The 20,563-nt window shown below is 56.4% G+C and overlaps 1 protein-coding gene across 1 annotated transcript in view; it reads right to left on the bottom strand.

Moving 5' to 3' along the window:
- Positions 1 to 20,155, bottom strand: part of LOC128827894 (mitochondrial peptide methionine sulfoxide reductase-like) — a 41,938-nt gene extending 21,783 nt beyond the window's left edge. Inside the window, exons 1-3 of the mRNA XM_054012109.1 lie at positions 20,021 to 20,155; positions 2,940 to 3,008; positions 2,059 to 2,178 (exon numbers count right to left, since the gene is read on the bottom strand). Coding sequence (XP_053868084.1) covers positions 2,059 to 2,178; positions 2,940 to 3,008; positions 20,021 to 20,093 — 262 coding nt within the window. The 5' untranslated portion in view covers positions 20,094 to 20,155. The remainder of the gene's footprint in view (positions 1 to 2,058; positions 2,179 to 2,939; positions 3,009 to 20,020) is intronic.
- Positions 20,156 to 20,563: the final 408 nt, after the last annotated feature.

The following is a 20,563-nucleotide window of genomic DNA, read 5'->3' as shown; positions in this document are numbered from 1 at the left end:
TCCACCGGCTCAGAGGAGACTCTCGCGCTGGCAGCCCAGAAGGGATGGCTGCTTCTCCTGCCACCTACACGCCATCCCTGACAGCCTGGCGTCACCACTTAAAATGTTGCACTTGTAGTTCTACCACTCTGGAGCCTACCTCCTCGCCCATCAGTTCTCGGCTTGGAGCCGAGCCGAACACGGATGGCAGATCTCCAAGGGAAAGCCAAGTGCTGCAGGAAACAGGGCTGGCAATTCATTAGACGGCACTCTCCTTCGGAGTCTATGCCCTCACACTAGGTGGCACTGTGCTGCCATCTTTTGGAGGAGACAAAGCAGAAATCCCGACATGCACCTTCCACTCACGCCATGATTATTAAAAATCCTACAACAGGGTATAAACCACTATGTCCCAACCAAACTGAACTGGTCAATTCCATTCTAACGCTCTAAATTCTCACTGCAATTTCAACTGAATCCAGCACTTTACACTTCCTATCCTGAGCCATCCCGTGGCTGCACGCTGTTAACAGCAGCCATGTTCTACCCCAGAAGCAGCTGCAGTTCAGCAGTAGCTGAAGCAGTTACTGTACAGTGTGTAAAGCACTGAGACAGATGGCATTGTATAGACACGTGTAGGATCATCAATAAGTCTTGGAGTACTAGGGAAGTTCCAGAAGACTGGAAGAAAACTGATGTGGTGCTAATATTTAAAAAGGTTAAATGGGATGACCCAGGAATTATAGGCCAGTCAGTCAGACTTTGATCCTGGGCCACATAATGGAGCGGCTGATATGGGACTCGATTAACACAATTAAAAAAGGGTAATATAATTAATGCCAATCAATGTCGGTTTATGGAAAATAGGTCCTGTCAAACTAACTTGATATTTTTTTAAACGGGATTACAAATTTGGTTGATGCAGGTAATAGCGTTGATGTAATATACTTCAGACCTCTGTAAGGCACGTGACTTGGTACCACACAACGATTTGATTAAAAAATTAGAATGGTATAAAATGAACATGGCACACATTAAATGGATTAAAAGCTGGCTAACTGATAGATCTCAAAATGCAACTGTAAATGGGGAATCATCATCAAGTGGGTGTGATTCTAGTGGGGTCCCGCAGGGATCGGTTCTTGGCCCTACACTACTTAACATGTTTATCAATGACCTGGAAGAAAACATAAAATCCTCACTGAAAGTTTGCAGCTGACACAAAAATTGGGGAGTGATAAATAACGAAGAGGACAGGTCACTAATCCAGAACGATACGGATCGTTTAGTAAGCTGGGCGCAATATGCATTTGAATAAGTCTAAATGCAGATGCATCCATCTAGGAACACAGATCGTAGGCCCTATGAACATGATGGGGGACTCCGACTCTGGGGGAGCTCTGCCGGTTCCCGTGATTTGGGAAAGGGGGTAGGAGGTAGATAATCAGCTGAACATGAATGACCAGTGCGACGCTGTGGTCCACAGGGCTAATGCAATCTGTGGATGCATAAACAGGGAAATCTCAAGTAAGAGTAGAGAGGTTATTTTACATCTGTATTTGGCACCGGTGTGACTGCTGCAGGAATCCGGTGTCCTGTTCTGGTGCCCACAAGTCAAGAAGGCTGTTGATCCATTGGAGAGGGGTCAGAGAAGAGCCACGAGAATGATTAAAGGATTAGGAAAATCTGCCATATAACGATAGACTCAAAGAGCTCAATCTAGTTAGGTAAGAAAGAGAAGTTTAAGGGGTGATTTGATCACAGTCTATAAGAACCTTCCCGGGGAACAAATATTTGCTAATAGGCTTCTCAATCTCGCAGAGGAAGGTCTAACACAACACAATGGCTGGAGGTTGAAGCGAGCCACATTCAGCCCGGAAATAAGGAGTAACATTTTTAACAGTGAGAGTCATTAACCACTGGAACAATTTCCCGAGGGTCATTCTCCATCATCGGCCATGTTTAAAATCAAGATGGGATGTTCTCCTAAAAGATCTGCTCTCGTTTGCACAGGGAAGTCCTGCAGCCCGTGTTATGGAGGAAGCCAGTTCCCCAAGTAGAAGAGAAGCGAGGTGTTACCTGTACAGATTTCTTTGTAGGTGGGGTTTGGGGTGAAGCCTCCTGCATAGCCCACCTGGGTGGAGAAGACGCCCGGCAACTTCCAGAACATCTTCTCGGCTCCCCAAAAACATCCCATGCCTGGAAAGAACAGGAGATCGAGAAGATGAATTCAATGCAAAGAGCTTAATCTGAAACCAGGGAGCAGCAGTTCGTCCTCAGCCCAACCCTGCCAGGACACAACCTGCTTTGGGGCAGGTCCCTTTCCTGCTCTCCAGGCCACCCATACGCAACGGCCATTGACTTCAAGGAGCACGCCACGCCCAGGCATCATGGCCGGGGTTGGTCCCTAGTTCAACATGTGGCTTTTAACAGGGCAGACACCTACAGGGTCTGCAGAGGAGGTGGGTGAATGCAGCGGGGTGCTACAGAGTCTCCGATCAGATCAAATTCTCCCACTGATCTGAAAGTGGGGAACCCACTTGGCCCTTAATAGCCTTCAGGACTGTGAACGGGGGCCCGCCAGGAAGGGGCTGTTGACAGTGGGTGGAGGGGCTGACCAGAGGTGATGAATGAAAGGGAGGAACTGGACTGAGACTCAGCAATTGCTTATCGGTAGTGAGATCTAGGCTGTGGAACACCATCCACAGGACAGAGGGGGCAGCTTCAGCTCTTGGGCTGGAGAATAGACTCCGGGGGGCCTGATAGCTCTCCCCCTCCCCCCCGCCATCTCCAACCTCAATGGTTCATCCTCCCCCCGCCAGACGGCCCATTCTGGTCCCAATGGACGGCTGCCGTTCTGGCCCGAGTTCTAGAGGGAAGGAGGAGGGGGCAGCCCGCACTCTCGCCCAGCCGGTGCCCCACCGCCAAGTTAGAGAAGGGAGAGGGAACAAACCACACACCGAAAATGGCCATCTGCATTCCCTCTGGGAACGGCGGGAGCGTCGCGTTCCCGCTGACGGCATGCTTGGCTGCAGGAGGAGAGACAGACATGGATGAGCCCCTTTGCCAAGTCTAATAGCCATAATCCCCAGTTCTTATACAGTGCTCGCCATCAGAAGATCTCAAAGCACTTTACCAAAGGAGGTCAGTATCTTTGCCCGCATTTTACAGACGGGGAAACCGAGGCATGGGGAGGTGAAGTGACTTGCCCAAAGTCAATCTGCAGGTCAGGGGCAGAGCCGGGAATAGAACCCAGGTCTCCCGAGTCCTAGCCCAGTGCCCGAGCCACATCGAAGTACTGAAAGCTTGCCACCGAAGCTTTAGCTGCCTGCCCGAGAGGGGCACCTGGAATCCCCACCCCCAGCTAGACCCAAGAGTCCTGTCAATCTGGGACGCCGAGACCAGCAGCCGCTGATCCCAGACCCGTCGGCGCCATTCATTGTGCTGCATCAGGGGGGTCTCCAGCTTCGCCCAGAGACGGTCTTGTGGACTCCCCCGCCTCGATCCACGCCCCACCGAGCTCTTAGCCCTTAGGTGCAAAGAGCATACTCAGCCCTGCTCAGCCCGGTCAAAGAGACGTTTGGGGCCTGGCCCATCGCGACGAACCCACCGCCTAAGCAGCCCCATTCCTTCGCCGTTTCCATCCAGCTTCTGCTGGGCGCCTCTGGGGTGGCTGCCGGCTCTTCGGGGCAGGGGCACGGCTCTACCCGCTGGCTGGCGGGGCGGATCTGAGCAGTACGCTGTCTGCACTCAGATCCGCTCCGCCAGGAAATCTCAGCTCATTTCTTGCACCTGGCTTTCAGGGAGGGCCCCCCCCCATTCCCCAGTTTTCACAAGGTCCAGGAACTCTCCCTCCTCCAGGAGGACAGGCAGACCACCAGCAGCTCAGCTGGCATGAGAGCCCAGGAGCCGCCTTTGTTACAGCCACTGGACACACACGCCGGGCCATGGGTACGCAATGGAGACCCAGGAAACGCAGCACGGGGCCCTGCAGCACCTTCTCTTTGCCTGTCGCCCAGGCTCCATTGCACACATGATCAGCCCCCCAGGCGGCGTGAAACTCACCCCTCAAGCCCCATGGGGAAGGCGTTAAGTGGGACTCAAGATCTGTGCACCCCCCATCCTGGCCCTTTGCTGCACAGGGGTGAATTTCACCTTCGTAACTCAGCCGTTCCTATAAGGCCAGTGGCATGGAAAGATGCCAGGAGAGCACCGAAAAAACAGAGCCCTTCAGAGTCATCTAAACCCCCGAATCCCAGGGTCTAAACAGCAGACGGAACCACAGGAAGGGGAAGCAGAGTTGGGAGGTTCCTAACACTAGTTAATTCCATTAAGGACTCAGGGGTCCGAGCCTTTAGCCCCTTCTATCTAGATGCCCCATTGAACAGAGTGTTTGGAGAGGGTGTAGCGTAGCCCGCCATCCATCCCACAACGGCTGGATCCCTGGCCAGGACTTCAGGAGAGCCTGTGTGGGGCTAGCATAGGCTGTTAGCCAAGAGCCAGAGAGAACCACAGGCTCATGGGCATCGGAGGTCGGAGAAGATCATCGGAACCAGAGGACCGGAAGGGACCTCCTGGGTCAGAGAATCCAGTCCCCTCGTGTGGCAGGCCACCCCATCCACAAATCAAGCTCCATGGATCTTAAAACTAGTTAGGTTGCTTGCCTGGATGCTGCCGCACAGGGCATCAGCCCCATGGTCCCAACTGCCTGCTAATCCCGGACGTGTTATAGGGTTATCCAGCACCCCCAGTGCCAGCTGGGGATTAGCCTGCATGGCCCCGATCTGCTCCTTTGTCTCTTCCCCAGGGCTCTATTTTAAGCCTTTGTATCTTCCCGGGGCCGAGAAGCGAGGACAACTTGTGCAGAGAGCCCCTCCCCCCCCCCCCCCGCCAACAGATGGGAGAATCTATGTTCATAGACAGCCTGGGAGAGATCAGCTGAGCGTCACAGCCTTAATGCTCCTAGCGGGGGCCTCCCGGGGTGAGGAGCACAGACAGGCCTGGCAGATTAACACAGCTCAGCTCATGCACTCTAAATGGGATGAGGATGGCACATAAGCCAAAAGCTCCTCCTAGCAGGCAGGAGATCACCATGCTTAATGGCCTCAGGCCTGCTGCTTCGGCTTTAAGAGCGGGGCTGCTCCCAGAGGCAGGAGAGCGGCGGGCGTTCAACAGGGCTGTGGGGAGAAGGGTGTCTGTCTATGGGGAGGCAGAACTGGCTTCTCTCCCCCGGCCACTGGGGCAGGTCGCTTCTCGGGAGCCGACTGAAGGAAGCTCAGATGATTTATGGCGGAGCCGGTACAAGGCAGGAGGATAGAGCTGCCTGGCACTGGATGGTGCCAGTGTGGGCAGACACAGCGCTGGCTTCCCCCACACAGCTCTGGGATGCACCCCGATCCCGACCCGCAGCCCACCCGGTTATTCCAGTCCTGGCCCCCTGCCCCTCCCCTCCCCACACACTGAGTTCTGCCAATGCCCCTATTCCCAGCCTGCAGCACCTGCTTATTCCAGTCCTGTTCCCCCACTTCCCCAGCACTGCCAATGCCCCTCAAGCCCAACCCACAGCCCCCTTCTTTTCCAGTCCTGTCACCCCAGCTCTGCCGCTGCCCCTCACGCCCAACGCACAGCTCCCCACCACCATACTAGTCCAGGCCCAGACTGTTCACACAGGCGATCTGTTTCCCCCAGCCCTTCCCACTTTCCCAGCAGCGCGTCTCCAGGAAGGGTTTTCAGGATCAGCCACTGAACAGCTGCTGTCACGAGGAAGAGCATCCTTCTCCGAGACCTAGGTTTCCTTTTTCTCTGGCAGCGTCGCTCACAGGGAGCCCCAAGCAATCGCCCTGCTCTACATCCAGACCCACAGCCCGTCTCCCGCCAGAGACTTGCGCCTCTGGGAGCCAGATCTGCAGGCAGCAGCGTGCATGTGCTCCCCGCCAGTCCGCCTGAGGTTAGAGCTGTGTGGGGACCAGCTGAAGTGGGACTCTTTCGAGGAATGGAGTAAAGGGATCTCCACTGGGAACAGGGAGCCTGGCCTCGTGCCTGCCTTGGTCTGGTCACTACAATCAATACCAGCCCCACCCCAGTCCAGAGCACCTTGCCCAGTCCTTGCCCCCCCCATCCCATTCTGCTTACAACCCCCTCCCTGACTCCATTGCAATACGCCTCCACCTTCTGCTCCAAGGCAACCCACTTCTCCCACCCCATCAGGGCTTAACTACACCTGGACAGGGCAGGAGGCTTTTTGACCTCCCCACTCAGTGACATGGGCTTTCCTCCCCCTGCCCCACTATCCCTGCTTTGTCTTGGTGGCGGGTAAGGTCTAGGAAGCAGATAGCCACTCTTACTGATCTGCAAAGTGCCTGCCACCCTGTTGGCACAATACGCAGGAAAAGATTGGAGCCTGGGGGCTCCTAGCTTTATGCCAGCTGAGGATCTGTTCTGCCCCCAAGTCCTACAGAGAGCTGGTGTGCACAAGAGGGCAGATAGTGAAAACTACCAGGTGAAGAGATGTTCAATACACAGCAAAGCAATCAGCGATCCGTCAACTGTAGGCAGGCGAAGATGGATGAATGGAAGCCTGCCACACCAGCGAAAAGGGCATGCATGTTAGGATGGCACAGGAGGGCCATATTTCTGGAGGGTACGTGTGTCTGGACCTCCCTATATGAAAGGAACCCCTTTTACTATGCAAGTCCACGTTTTGATTTCACAGAGGGATAATATGTGAACGCAGGTAGCTCCTGTAGCAGTCACACAGCATGTAGTTTGTCCTACATGGGCCCATGGTGGGAACAAATTAGATGGGGAAACTGAGGCATGGAGCATTTAAGACCAACACTTTCAAAGGTGTCCCATTAGTTTCGGGTGCCGGCCATAAGATAATTGGGCCGGATTTTTCATCAGGTGCTGAGCCGCCGTTACAGCTGACGGAAGCAGCAGGTGCTCAGAAATCAGGCCCAAGGGGTCTCATGATGGGCACCCAAAATTAAGAGACCCTTTTGGAGAGAAAGTGGCTTAAGCGACTTGCCCCCGGTCAGACAGCGAGTCGGTGTCAGAGCAGGGAGCACAACCCGGAGATCCCCGCTCCCCCGCTGCAGCACGTTACCCTCCGCACCGGCCTTCCTTCCTTCCTTTCATCCAGTAAAGGGTTGGAAGAAAAGATCTTTGCTTTAAATGTCTTCCGGGCTCCTCCTCCCCAGATCTCCTCGTTCTCGGATTTACACACCCACACGCAGAGCTCCAAGCAACCTAGCAGCAACGCAAGCAATTCCGCACGAGGGGGAGACCGCTGCCAGCATTCACTTAACACTGTATCTGCATCAGCATCACACGCTCTCCTAACAGACCTTCCGCCAGAACCTGGGAACCGAGTGGGGTGGGCTATGGGAATCGTCATTAAGGGAGCCCTGCTGCCCACCCCCTACCAGCTCCCTGCTTCTGGGAGGTGTCGCTGCAGGATAGTAAGAGCCAGCACCGGTTCACAGTCCCATCCCAAGGGAATAAACCAATCACACCCCCACCTCTCCCGGGGCCATGCCCACCAGCTCACTCTGCAGCCCCCGAGAGCAACCCCGGACAGCCAGATGGGTGCAGCATGAGAGAGGGGCCAGACGGGACCATCTCTACATGGCGGGGGCCCTACAGAAGGCCGGCAGGCCCAGACATTGAGCTCTCAATTGACCTGAAAGATCCACTATGCCGATCACTCCTAGAAGGGCTTATCAGACTCGTCCATCCCGTCCCTGCTAAACATGGAGCCTGCCCCCCCACCCCCCGCCTGCAAGGCTATTCTGATGAGCCCAGTGTCTGTATATTTCCCCAGCCGTCCCGTCAGGTGGAACAATGACTCTCCATGGCCCTCATCCCACCTTAGCAGACATAACGCTTCCCAGCTCTAGCCACGACCTCCCGCGCCATGCCCCCACTCCCACCTGGGCTGCCAGGACACAGCCAGGGAGACTCCTAGACCTCGGAGCCCAGGGCAAGGGCCACGCCGGCGACTCCAGGGACCTTAAGCTCAGGACGTCTGATCACTACCCGTTGCACAAGGGAGCACCCTCCAAATGTAAAGAAAAGATCCTGACTTCACGCAACCCAGCCCCTTACAAGGAGGCCCAAGCCCCATTCCCCACCCCGAGCCCCAGCTCCCTCCGATCACATACCCGGACTGGAGCCATTTTATCCTGCTTCCAAAACACATAGCTGCCGCGGAGGTGGGGATGTCTTGTCCTGATTTTCCTAGCTGCCCTTGGCTACCTGCTAAGGACTCCGAAGGTTTAGCAGCCAAATGTGAATAGACTGGAGAGAGTTGGGGGCCGGGGAGGGGAAGAGACACAAAAGCCCAGAGTCGGGCTCGGGTCTGCGAGGCGTTTCGCTGGCAGCGCGGCCGGGCGGCTTGGCAGCTCGCAGATGATTCCTTCCCTGGCTCTGGCTCTCTCCCCTTTCCCGAGGAGGACAGGCAGGCTACATAATTTCCTTGGCCCGGATTCAATTCAATCAGCGCAGGAGTGGGCTGCGCTCCCCAAACACCACTCCCGGCTCCACGGGAAAAAAAAAAAAATCACACACAGCCATCGATGGCTACCAACAATATGTGGGAAGGCGAGATTTGTTTGCATCATCTTCCCTCGCCCCCCAAAAAAGCAAGCGCTTTGAGCCCCCCCTAACTTCCCCCTACCTCCTACCCTCGATCTCTCCTCCCCCTGCATCTCCCCCCTCCCTGCACACCGCACCATCAGCCCCGAGCCACCCCAGCCTTCCCTGGCATTGCTGCCAAGCAGCCTGGCAGCCCTCCAGCCTGTGCCAGCTTTATTCTCTCCCTCTGTCTCACGCCTTCCTTGCCAACCTCCATCCCAACTCCTAGTGTCTCTCTGTCCCCCAACCCCTCCTCCCCCTCCCCCCCCGGCTGTTCCCCCTGCTTTGCAGATCCAGGGCATGAGCCAACAAAGTAGAATCAAAAATTCACAGCAACTAGTTTACTTAAAAAAAAAAAAAAAAAAGGAGCGAGAGAAAGAAAAGCAGCAGTTTACCAACCTCTGAGCACGGGCCTCCCCCCCACCACGCGGGCCGGTGCCTGTCGGACCCCTCCGAGATGCCCGCCTTGTGCCCACCACCTCCGGGAGCTTCTGAACGTCGGGAAGGGGGCAAAGAGAGGGGGTGGGGCAGGAAGAAAGAAGGCGACAGAAGACCAGGCAAGGAGGAGGCTGACAGGAACTGGAGATCTCGCATCTGAGCGGTGCCAGGCTCTTCCCCCCCTCCTGCCATCGTGAGAACATCCGCGGGCAGCAAAAGCAGCCACTCTTTTAAATGGCACCAGCCTGCTGAGGTGCAGAGCATCATGGGACAGGGAGAGGGGAAAAAAATAAGAGGGGGTGGGGGGAGAAGGAGAAAAAGAGAGAGACAGAGAAGGAATGAAAAATGACATGCAAGTTTCACCTCTGAGGAAGGCCACTTGGTGACTTCTGAGAACAGGGCTCAGACCCACCCAGGGGATTTAAAGAGAGGAGAAGCCAAGCTACTGCCGGTCCTTCCTGAGTGAAAGGAGACCAAGGCAGGAGCCCGTGCTCACCACAAGACACCAGAGCTCACTGCCCGGCAGCCTCATCCTGCCGCAGCCCCACTCGCCCCCCGATCTGGAACTGGTGCTGACGGATTCCCCAGCTTCCCACAAAGACGACTGCAGAGATGGAAGCCATGGGTCCCAGACACCGAACCCTTCGCTCTCCCCGCAGTTCATCTCTGAGCATCTAGCCATGCACCTCTGAACGCCAACTACACACACACACACACACCTTGAGGGAAGGTACAAACCTTTTGGAAGAGGAAAATAGCACCCAGTCCAACTCACCTGTGATTCACCTTAGGCAGGACCCTGTTTGTGAAAGCATCTCTATTGCTATCTATTTACTATCCTGCTGGCCTTATTAACAGCATCGTCCATTATTAAATAAAAAAGGATTGTAGCAAAAAACCCAAACAAACAGGGCCTGCTTTTCCAGCGCTGAGGCCTGCTTGTATTTCAGGGAGCTTTCTAGAAGCTCATTTCCCCCCAAAGTTAAAAACCATGGAAGCTTTTGCGTTCATTGAGGGGCTGCGCGTTCAGGGCTAATACTTTGGCCTTGCAGAACGTGGCAGCGTCCCTCCATCCCCAGCCTTCCTGGATTCTCACCCGTCGACCACATTATCCAGCACCTTTTACCTTCCCATCTCTCACCGGCTTTTGGCTGCAGTGTTGACAACTCTCAGGATTTTATCCCGAGTCTTGCAACACATTTGGTGTTTCTTCTTAAACCCCCAGATCCTGCAGTCCTGGGATGATATGAGACTCTCTGCGCTCTCCAAAAAAGCAGTTTCTAGCCCTCATAGGTGTGGAGAAAAGATTAACACTATGACACACACACACACACCCAGACACACACACACACACGCGCACGCACTCCAGTGCCGGAATGCAAATAAAGAGACCTCCACCGTTTATTAGGTTTTCAATAGCTACGATTTTTAAAGCCTAGCTCGTGATTCTGGAGGCATCTGCCACATTGTTCTTCGACGCTTGGGGCTGGTAATGCTGCAACTGTGCTTGCCGGGGTTGGCAGAGGGCGGAGGTGAAGACTAGGAAAAGGGGCAGAAATGGACATTGACGTGGATGACTAATAATGATCCCGCTGGATAGTTTTTATGAGGACACAATTTGGGGAAGGGATATTAAACCTCAGAGCTCAAGCTGCTCTCCAGTTACTGGGGATTAGGATGAGCCCTAACGTAGGGGGCAGATTATCCCGTACCTGCCTGTTGCGGGGTGCTTATACCTGCTTCCGAGGCATCTGGGGCTGGCCACCGTCAGAGACAGGACCCTGGGCTCTGATCCAGCCTGGCCATTCCTATGTTCCTGGAAACGCACTGGGTTACAGGACAGAGCCATTGTGACAAACAGCCCGAGTTGGGGGAAGGGGGGAAAGCAACCCCCCATTGCCAGAGATACAGTAATCAGGGCACAGAGCATCACTGGGACATTCCCCGGCAACCAGTCCGGAGCCCAAACAAGACAAGAGGCAGATACAGACCACAGCAGATCAGGGCCGCCCAGAGGATTCAGGGGGACTGGGGCAAAGCAATTTCGGGGGCCCCTTCCAAAAAAAAAAGTTGTAATATTATAGAATATTATATTCTCATGGGAGGGCCCTGTGGGGCCTGGGGCAAATACAGCCCTACAGCAAATACAGCCTCGGAGAGAGACAGCCAGAAGCATGACACCTTCTCTGCCCCCTGCTGGCCAGCAATGGCGGGGTTAGGGCATCCGCATGAAGGGCGCCTCCAGCGCTGGAGCCCCTCAGCCAGGCACTGCCACACCCACCCTCATCTACCTTCTCCCTGGCTGAGGAGATTCCCTGGCACGTCAGGCAGCAGGAATAGGGGAGCTGCCTTTGCCCGGGGGGGGGGGGGGGGGTCTCCGATGTGGGCAAACATCTGCGAGGCAGGGGGGCTCTGTTCCGGCGCGAGTCCCACACGAAGCCCCTCCAGCGTTGGAGCGGGAGCCAGCCCCCGGGAGGAGGTTGGGGGGCCACCAACCGCATTTCCCCTCGTGATCCCAAGAGGAAGGGAACAGAGGTCTCCAGGGACGGAAGGCCAGCGCCCAGCTCCTCCCTCCACACCCCCAGCCCCATTCACTCGAGTGTGATCGAGGGAGAAGCCAGCTGCTCTGCGGCAGACCCCAGCCCACGAGGCACTGAATGGGCCTGCCAGCCCCCCACTCAGCCGCGATTAGCCACTGGGGCAGCAGGCCACAAGGACCATCACACACCGAACAGGACTCGGGTCTCATCACTCATGGAAGGGAGCAGCGGGGTGGAGACGCTTCCTGGGTTTGCCTTATCCTGCCTCCCGCACCCTCCATTCACTTCCAGCCCCCGGCAGCAGCCACAACTCATCTGACCAGAGGGTCGGCCCAACTCTCCTCCCCCACCTCCCTAAGACACCTGGCCCACGGCTCCCTGCAGAGCAGCCATCCCTTCCTCATCCCCATTCCCCACTCACATCACCAGTTCCCAGCCTGAAGCATCAACTAGGAAACCCCAGAGCTTAGCCAGCACCCTGCGCTGGGAGGTACAGATCATTCACTCCCCTACCTAAGTCAAGCCCTTCCCAAATCCCATCGGTACCTATTATCCTATTCCAGTAGCCCCAGCAAAAAAACCCAAAAGCCATGGCTCCATTATGTTAGGTGCTGGCCATACACGCTAGAGTTAATCTGACTCCCAGTGGGGCGTCCTACTCTGATCCCAGGCACAGGGAGATCAGTCCGCCCCCATTTCTTCTGATTTAACAACCGAGGGGGAGAGTAGAAAGAGCATCATGGGGAAGAGGGTGATGTTGGGGGAACTCGCTGTGGGGACCAGTTTACACAGGGATTGGAGAAACTGGCCTCTAAGAGAGAGCCAGGCTGGTGCTAGCCCAGCCCCCACCCTGCTGCCCTCTCCTCATTTGCTAGGGAGAGGGGAGGGGCCCGGGTTAGGACCCTGCCCCAGAACCAGTGGCTCCAGCTGGGTAGAGTTCCTCCCACTCCAGGGAGCAGGGCTGCACAACTTCCCCCCAACCACTGCCAGAGACCCAGGCCAAAGGTCAGGCTGCCTTCACGTCTGTCTGCCCCGTGTTAGCCCCTGCTGCCAGCTGGGAGAAGGAAACCCTCTTAATACCCCACCACAGACCACACAGGAAGAGGGCCTGGCTCGTCCACTTCCACTCAGACCTGCTGCTTAGCTTCATGACATACCTGCCTGACCCTGCCCAGCCCTTTTGGGTCTATACACAGCTGGGTGGGAAGGGCTTTGACACATGCCGGGATGGGGCTCCTGCCTGGGGATCTTCAGCATAGTTAAGTCATTATCTTCATTTTACTGGTGGGGAAACTGAGGCACTGAGGCGGGGACGTGACTTGCCCAAGGTCACCCAGCAGGCCAGTGGCAGAGCCAGGACCAGAACCCAGGTCTCCTGAGACCCAATCCAGTGCTCCTTTCACCAGGCCACACTGCCCCTCTAATTATAATGTATGTATTATTAATAAGCTCACCAGCAACCTAACATCATATTATACCCAAGCCAGGTTAAGCCTTGCCCAAATCCTGGAAGGAGATGTGGGGAGACAGGGGGGTGGGGGGAAGTTCACAATCCGCATTTGCAGAAGGGCAAACTCCTCGGGCACAGAAAGCAACAGGGCAACATAGACAACACCCCCTAGCCCCCCTGGCAAAACAGTGGCAATGCTGGGCATAAAAGCCAGGAGTCCTGACTCCCAGATCCCTCCTCTAACCACTGAACGACACACCCTCAGGTCCGTCTTTACCAGGATTGGAGGGGGGGGTGTCAGCGGGATGCGTTAGCGAGCACGCTGCATCCCGATGCCTAGCCTAGCAGCCCGACGTGAAACTTCGCCACGACCGGCTCTGCACGCGTCAGAGTCGATGCTGCTAGCACAGGCCAATGCCCCTTCATGCCCTAGTCGCGCCAGGCCCTGACACCAGGGTTTCTTTCCTTGTGCTCCCGGCCTGTCCACACCTGCCGTCTGGTCTCACACGTGTATTGTAAGCTCCGTGGGATGGAGGCTGCCTTTCGGCTCTGCGTTTGTGCGGCCCTAGTACAACGGGTTCCTGGTCCAGGTCCGGAGCTGCTAGGCACGTGGGTGAGACATCTAATAACCTGTGTGCAGTGCCCAGCACACCGAGGCCGGGTGCACAACTGGCCTTTCTAGGCACTACTGCAACACAAACGGATAGGAATAATCTGAATAGCCTAGTGGGGTAGGAGGCCAAGCACTCTCACGCCGGGGCCAGAGACACGGTCCCAGGGCACGCTGCCAACATTGCAAGCGAAGACATCAAAGCTGCCTCGCTGCCAAAGGGACAGAGTTCACCCGGCGCCCGGGAGATGTGCCCGGACACGTCGGGGAGGGGGCACTGTTTTAGAACCGCACCCTGACGCTTTCGGAATGGGCTCTGGGAATCGTAAACCTGCAACCCCCCACCCTCCCCGGGGGCGCGGCCGAGCTCCAGCGCTCTATTGTCCCCCACACATAGCGCCCATTTCACGCACCGCATGGAGCCAGATGTCACAGCAGCACAGGGACCTGTTCCCCCAGAAAGCCACAACAACAGGGCTTAATGGGCACTGGAGGGCAGCGCCCCCTGGTGGCGCTCTCGTACACCCCCCCTCCCTTGTGCTCCCCTGATCCCTCGGCCTGGCGGGGGGGCAGCATCTCCTGAATAGTCTTGTTCCACAGACACGTGGGGAGCACTGGGGAGGAGAAGGCGGAGGGGGCAGGGAGGAAGGCTTCTGGGCATCCCTCTCATCCTTTCATTTCTCTGCTGTATCCTAGCAACACCATCTGTTGCCATGGCGAGCACAGCCCACCCTCCTCTCCCCCCATAAGCATGATGGGAGCCCTGTTGGCGGCGGGGCCTCATTCCGCAGCACAGCCCCCGGCACAAGCCCAGAATACAATCGGGGGCGACCGAGCGCGAAGGGGGGGGGGGGACATGGGAGGCAGCCTCTCTCGCCTGGATGCTCAGGGTGAGCTAATAGCACGAGGCACGTCGGACAGGCCCCGTGGCGCAGGGGGGCTTCAGCGGGACACACCCCCCGGGGATAAGCACCGCTGGGGGCTTCCTGCTGGTTCCTTCCCCCCAGGCACGCTCCCTTGACAATCCACTGCGGGGCTGGTCACTGGGCCTCCAGACTCCCAGAGCCTTTGGGAGGGTACAGACATGGGTGAGAGCCCTCTCCCCTCACCCTACCAGGGAGGGGATTGAACATAGGGCCAAAGAACCACCTCTGGCCACAGCCTCGCTCCCCCCTGCCCTGCTCTGCCCTCAGCCCCAGCCTTGCCTCCCCATGGGGCTGACTGGCTCTGCTCCCACCCCCACGCAGCCAGCGCTCTCCTCCCACAGGTCTCCCCAGCGCTCTCCTCCCACAGGTCTCCCCCATGGATAAGCTCATGGGTGGGAATCCAGGATCCTTCCCTCACAGCGAGGGGGGGGGGGCGCAGCGGATGGCTCAGCGGGGCTGCTAACTGAATAGATGGATTGTGGGGTTGGCCCCAGACGCCGCGCCAGCTGCAGACAGGGTCCAAGGCAGAGAAGTCCCTGGCATGGGAGGAATGTAAGCAGGCCTGCACTGGGGGGGGGGGGGGGGGGGGAAGAGGGGGGCAAGGGCAAGGCTGTAGCACTGCAGGCTGCAGAGCCGTCCCCAGGGAAGCTGCTGGAAGTCAAAGGAGGCCCAGGGACACTCACTTTCATCAGGGTCCCACCAGCCCCCCCGCACAGGCAGCATCTGGGCAGACAACCACCTTTGCCCTCCCCTCCCGTTGGGCTCCCCCACACACCCCGCTCTGAGTCCCCAGCTCTTTAGCAATCCAGGGCGGTTACCAGCCAATGGGGCTGATACATGAAATGAGTTTCAGTGGGTCTCAGCCAGGGCCCAGCAGCCAACCACTCACCACACAGAACCCGCTTTCCTAATGGGGCACCCCCGGGAAGGCGCCAAGGACACAAGCAGATTCAGTGCTGCTCTTTTACCTCCAGCTCCGGGCGCGGGCCCAGAGGCACAGGAACGAACATTGACACCGGCCACGTCAGACCCTGGCCCACGTCACACAGAGCAGCCTTTGCTAATGGCAATAGCAAAGGCTGATCTGTAATTTCCTGGGGGCGGTAGCTAGCGGGGGGGCTTTTCGCCTCCAATCAGGCCCTGGGTGCCCTGGCAGGTCTGATGCGGGGAAGGCTGCAGGCAATGGAACGGGTGCAAGGGGTAGACTCCTAGCTACGGCCCTGCCCTGGAGAGAAGGGTTGTTCTGGGGGGGCACCCGAGTGCCAGAAGCGTCCGATCCTAGTGCTAGAAAAGGAAGCTCTTTGCTCTGGGAAGAAGCCAGAGCCGAGTGACTCAGCAAGGCCTGGACTCCTGGCCTGCCTGCCAACTTTCTTGCCTAGCCTCCGAGAGAGCTGGGAAAGGGCAATAAAAGGAGACTGGTCGCTGCAGCGTTCATCCTGCCAGGCACACCATACGAACAAGACTCATCGCTCTCCCGTTGTTGTCAAAAGCCTCAGCATGGCCCTGTGGCGCGCCCCCTCCTGCCTATGGCGGAGGAGCTCACACAGTGCCTTTCCCCTACGGCTCTGGTATCGAAACAGCCCCAGGCATCCCCTCCCGCCCCATCACCATGGTGGCAGCAGCCTGACTGCACACCGCCGTTTAGGACAGGAAGTGAAGAATGCCGCAGCCAAGCCACACGACGACAGGAGGGCATTTTTGGGAGCCAGGACGCCGAGCCAGCCCAGTGACAATGAGCGCTCATGAGTCTCCCCGGCAATGTATATGGAAGGTGGGCACTGGACTGGCACTCAGGAGATCTGGGTTTAATTCCCAGCTCTGCCAGTCTCATTGTGTGTGACCGTGGGCAATTCCCCTATCCTTCCTCCCACCCTTTGTCTGCCTCGTCTATTTCAACTGCAGTCTCTCTGGGGGCAGAGACGCTCTCTCAGTCTGTATGTACAGAACCTAGGGCAACAGGGCCCACCTCAGCTGGGACCTCTGGCATACGCCAAATCGATCCTGCCGCTTCGGGTCTGCCGGGATCACAGGGCTGCCCCAAGGCTTCTGGGGGGAGGCGTCAGTGAGATGCTTCTAGCCAAATGTAACCGCCTCGTTCTACGTAAACCGGGCACATTTCGAATCTACGCCTCTCCCTGCCCCGGCCGCTAAATCAGAGCCTCGCTGCTTGATCCTTTCAGCCCTAGGACCTGTTTGAGTTCCCAGCGTGCTTCAGGAGAAAAATGGCTAGCAGCTGGATCATGAGAAACCGGGGTGAATGAAGGAGTCGGAGGAGGATTAGGGGTTGGGAGGCCCTGGGCCAGCACAAGTGGGGGCCCCTGCCCACTCCTTCTGCCTGCAGTCTCCCCCACCCCCTGCCCTGCCTGGTGCGCCCCAGTCCTTGGCAGGAGCACCAGATGGGCAGCAAGCCCCCACACCCTGACCCTGCTCCCCGTCAGGAGCACCGAGAAGGTCGGGGTGCAGGTCCACCCATTTTTCCAGGAGCCCCCCAATTGGCCAGGGCCCCTGGACACAGGCCCTGTTGGCCCAGTGGCTAATCCACCACTGGAAGGTAACTGGGAACCCTTTCCCCCCCTAATTATTTGCAAGGCAATCTTATGGGCCAGTAGCTCAGAAAGCCCAGCCCTATGGGGCATTTCTTAAAGGGGCCCTGCAAAGAAAGTTACATGGCCTTGTGCCCCTGTTTTGCTTCTTTATGTTGGAAGCAGTCCAGATTGTTCTTTTAAAAAAACAACTGTTTTTTTTTTTCTTTCCTGCTTGCTTTCTACCCTAGAAATATCAAGAATGGCAAATCTGGTCTTCTTGGAGGACTCATTTGATGGCGTAGAGCTAGAATTGGTGAGCTCTCTCTGAAAAGATAGGGACGATGAATTTCTAACCCTTTTTCTAAGGCGTTGGAGTTAAACAAAATATTTTCACAAGAATCTAAAGAAAAGGCTCACATCCCCGCTCGTGCATGACACACAAGATCTCCAGTCATCCATAGAGTCTTCCAGGAGTCGATAAGACCTGAATTTTTAGTGTTAAAAAAAAAATTACAGAACAAAAATCTCTTTTGGAGGCCGCCTTTGTCCGTCAGGAGAAGAGCGGGGCAGGGGGTGGGGGGGGGCGTGGACTGTCTGAGCTGCCACACAGCTGATCCAGCGTTAGGTCACAACAGGAACATTGACGATTAATGTACAACACTCCTGCAGCAGAGACGCCCCCTGCGGGGTTACGCGCGGGATTGCAGGCTCCTTGGGGGCAGGGATTGTCTTTTTCTTCTGTTTATACAACGCTACTGATGTAGCCGATTAATTGACTGCACTCGCGATTCAATAATAAAAATGTTCACGAGACCAAATAACCCAGCTTAGCCAATTTCCTGCCTAAAGACAAAACAGGACGATACAAAAAGGAGACACATGCCCTCCGCCCTCCGGGAAGCAATTTGCAGCATGTTCACCTCACCCAGGAGGTTTGCTTCGAAGATCCACCCTCAAAATTACTTTTCTTTATCATAGGGTTGCTTACAAGCTAAAAGCACTTTATACTTCACCTGAGCTCCAGCCCACCCGTTCCTACCAATTCCTTCTCTCTCGTTTACCACATTCCAAAGCAGCAGGGTGCAGAGGTACTTCCCAGCCTGGGCAAGGACACACCATTCATGCATCTTCTCTTTTGACACCTTTCCTATTTTCTAATGCCAAAGCTGACTTCAGCGTTGCAAAGTGTTGTGGGATGCCTGACGTGGGTGAACAGAATTGTGGGACGAGCACACGACATTCAGTCAACACAACTTCCCAACACCTACCTATGTGCATCTCCTATTAACACTGTGCACATAATACCCATTAACATGAGGTATACTACGCCTAACTATATGTATTGGCTAACAGCTTAGTACAGGGCATCCTCATCCAGACCCAGTGCTCCTAGGCATTTTAGCAGGGACAGCCACACTTACTGACCCACCGAAAACCTTCAGAAGTTTGAGAGCTGGGGCACGCCTACCAGGAGTCGGGCCTTCAGCCCCTCAGGAGATGACTGCTGGGGCTCCGGCAGGCGTGTCCTGTGGGGCTGAGCCCTGAGGCTCCCCCCTCCCTGCTGGGCAGAAGCCCCTACCCCACCACCCTGCTGCAAGGCAAAGGTCCCCAGTGGAGAATGGGGGGTGGTCCCAAGAGCCGTACTTTAACTGTAAAAGCCACAGTTGGGCTACCCTTGCGTTATAAACCATCATCATAGAAAAAGGAGGAACACCTAGAGGGGGTCTACACAGCAAGTGTGAAAAATTGGGATGGCATGGGGGGGCAACAGGAGCCTATATAAGAAAAAGACCCCAAAATCAGGACTGTCCCTATAAAATCAGGACATCTGGTCACCCTAGACACCTAGAGTGCGTCTACACAGCAAAAAAACAAACCAACCCCCAAACATAGCAGTGAATCAGAGCTAAAACTGCAGTGTAGCCCCAGTCAGTTGAGCCGGGCTCTGAGCCGCCCATAGGTTTGCGTTGGTTTTCACGGTTTAGGGCTCCCCCTAAACAGTAAAGAGACGTAGAGCAAGGCTAGGCCTTGAATCAGGTCTGTGTGGGCGGAGCCTGTGAAGCCAGTGGGCTCTGCCTGAGTTCAGGGGTCCAGTACAACTGGGCCCTAGTTATTTTCAAGTCACCTTTAAACCAGACCAGAGACCATGAGACACAGTGCCAAGACACTGGCTGGCCCAGATCTTTGGAAGCAGAGGGGGCTCTGAAACCCCACCTCTTAGCAGGAGAGCAGCGATGTCTCCCCCACCCCCCAGCAAACATTACCTGGCCCATCAGCTGAGGCCTCACAACTCAGTGCACCCATTTGCTTCCAAAGATGAAACAAGTGGCACATAATTACACCTCCCCTCCCGGGGCCTGCTCCTCAAAGACAAAGGGAAGTCTTGGAGCTCCCTGTAAGTATAAATGTGTGCAAGCAAGCCCCACAACCCTGCAATCAATGGGAGGGGGAGTGTGTGTGTGTGGAGGGGGGGGGCAGGGTTGTTGGGGAAGGGTAGTGTATCTTTAAAACAACATCACAAGCACCCCCAGCTCCTTCCATGCAGGATTGGGCTGAGTGAATCAATCTGGAGGGAGGGGGGCATGGAAGGAAGCCCCCTGCTCCCCAAGATTCACTTCCCAGGCACAGAGCATGAACTTGAGACAAAGTCCCTTACCACACAGCCACTCCCACCAGCCGTGCCCTGGACTTTACACCCCCCTGCCAGCTCCCAGCCTCCCTCTCTGAGCCCACACCCGCCCCTGGGCCCCCGGGGCACAGCCTGCACCTCCTTAGCACCCCCGGAAGGAGCCAGTCTTGCAAGACAGGAGGAGTGGGAGAATTTCCTTTCCCATCCCCCACCTCCTTTCCTCCTCCCATAGACACCTGGCCCCCCAATACTGACACCCCTCCCCCCCAGCAGCCCACGTGGAAAGTACCTGCCACAGGGTGTCTCTGCGGTCTGCCTGGCAGCGCCTCCCCCCGGCTGGGGAGCACGGTTTTGCCCGGCATGGCTGCACGCAGGTAATGGGACTGCCCCTTGCCCAGCCTCCGCGTGCAACTAACTAGCCAGCAACTTCCTAACGCCGTGGGCGTGGCCAGAGGGGAGGAGCTAGTACAGGGGGCGGGGTTAGTGGGGACTGGCTCCCCGCCCCATGGAAAACTCTGAGGAAGACGCGTGGATCTTCACAGTGAATCCTGCTGATGCACTTAAAGTGTGACTGTGGGAGATGCCATGCAAACCACTAGCTCTGCTGCTTACGATTTGCAGAGGTTGGAGGGGGGGGGAAGCTCATGAAGTCCATACAAAGATCCCAGGGGGGCCATGCGGCCCCGATCCTGGCCCTGGACCCATGTGAGTGGATCCTTGGGACTGGGCATGGATCTGATGGCAGGATCAGAGTCTAGGGGAGCTGGCTATCACCCTGACGTGGGGCAATTTGTTGAGTCGTCCCTAGAGCTGGGTGGAAAGCGGAGACTTT

Source organism: Malaclemys terrapin, chromosome 22 (genome assembly GCF_027887155.1).
Source record: "Malaclemys terrapin pileata isolate rMalTer1 chromosome 22, rMalTer1.hap1, whole genome shotgun sequence".
NCBI lineage: Eukaryota > Metazoa > Chordata > Testudines > Emydidae > Malaclemys > Malaclemys terrapin.
The sequence above is the reverse complement of the archived record's forward strand: the minus strand, read 5'-3'. Positions and strand labels throughout refer to the sequence as shown.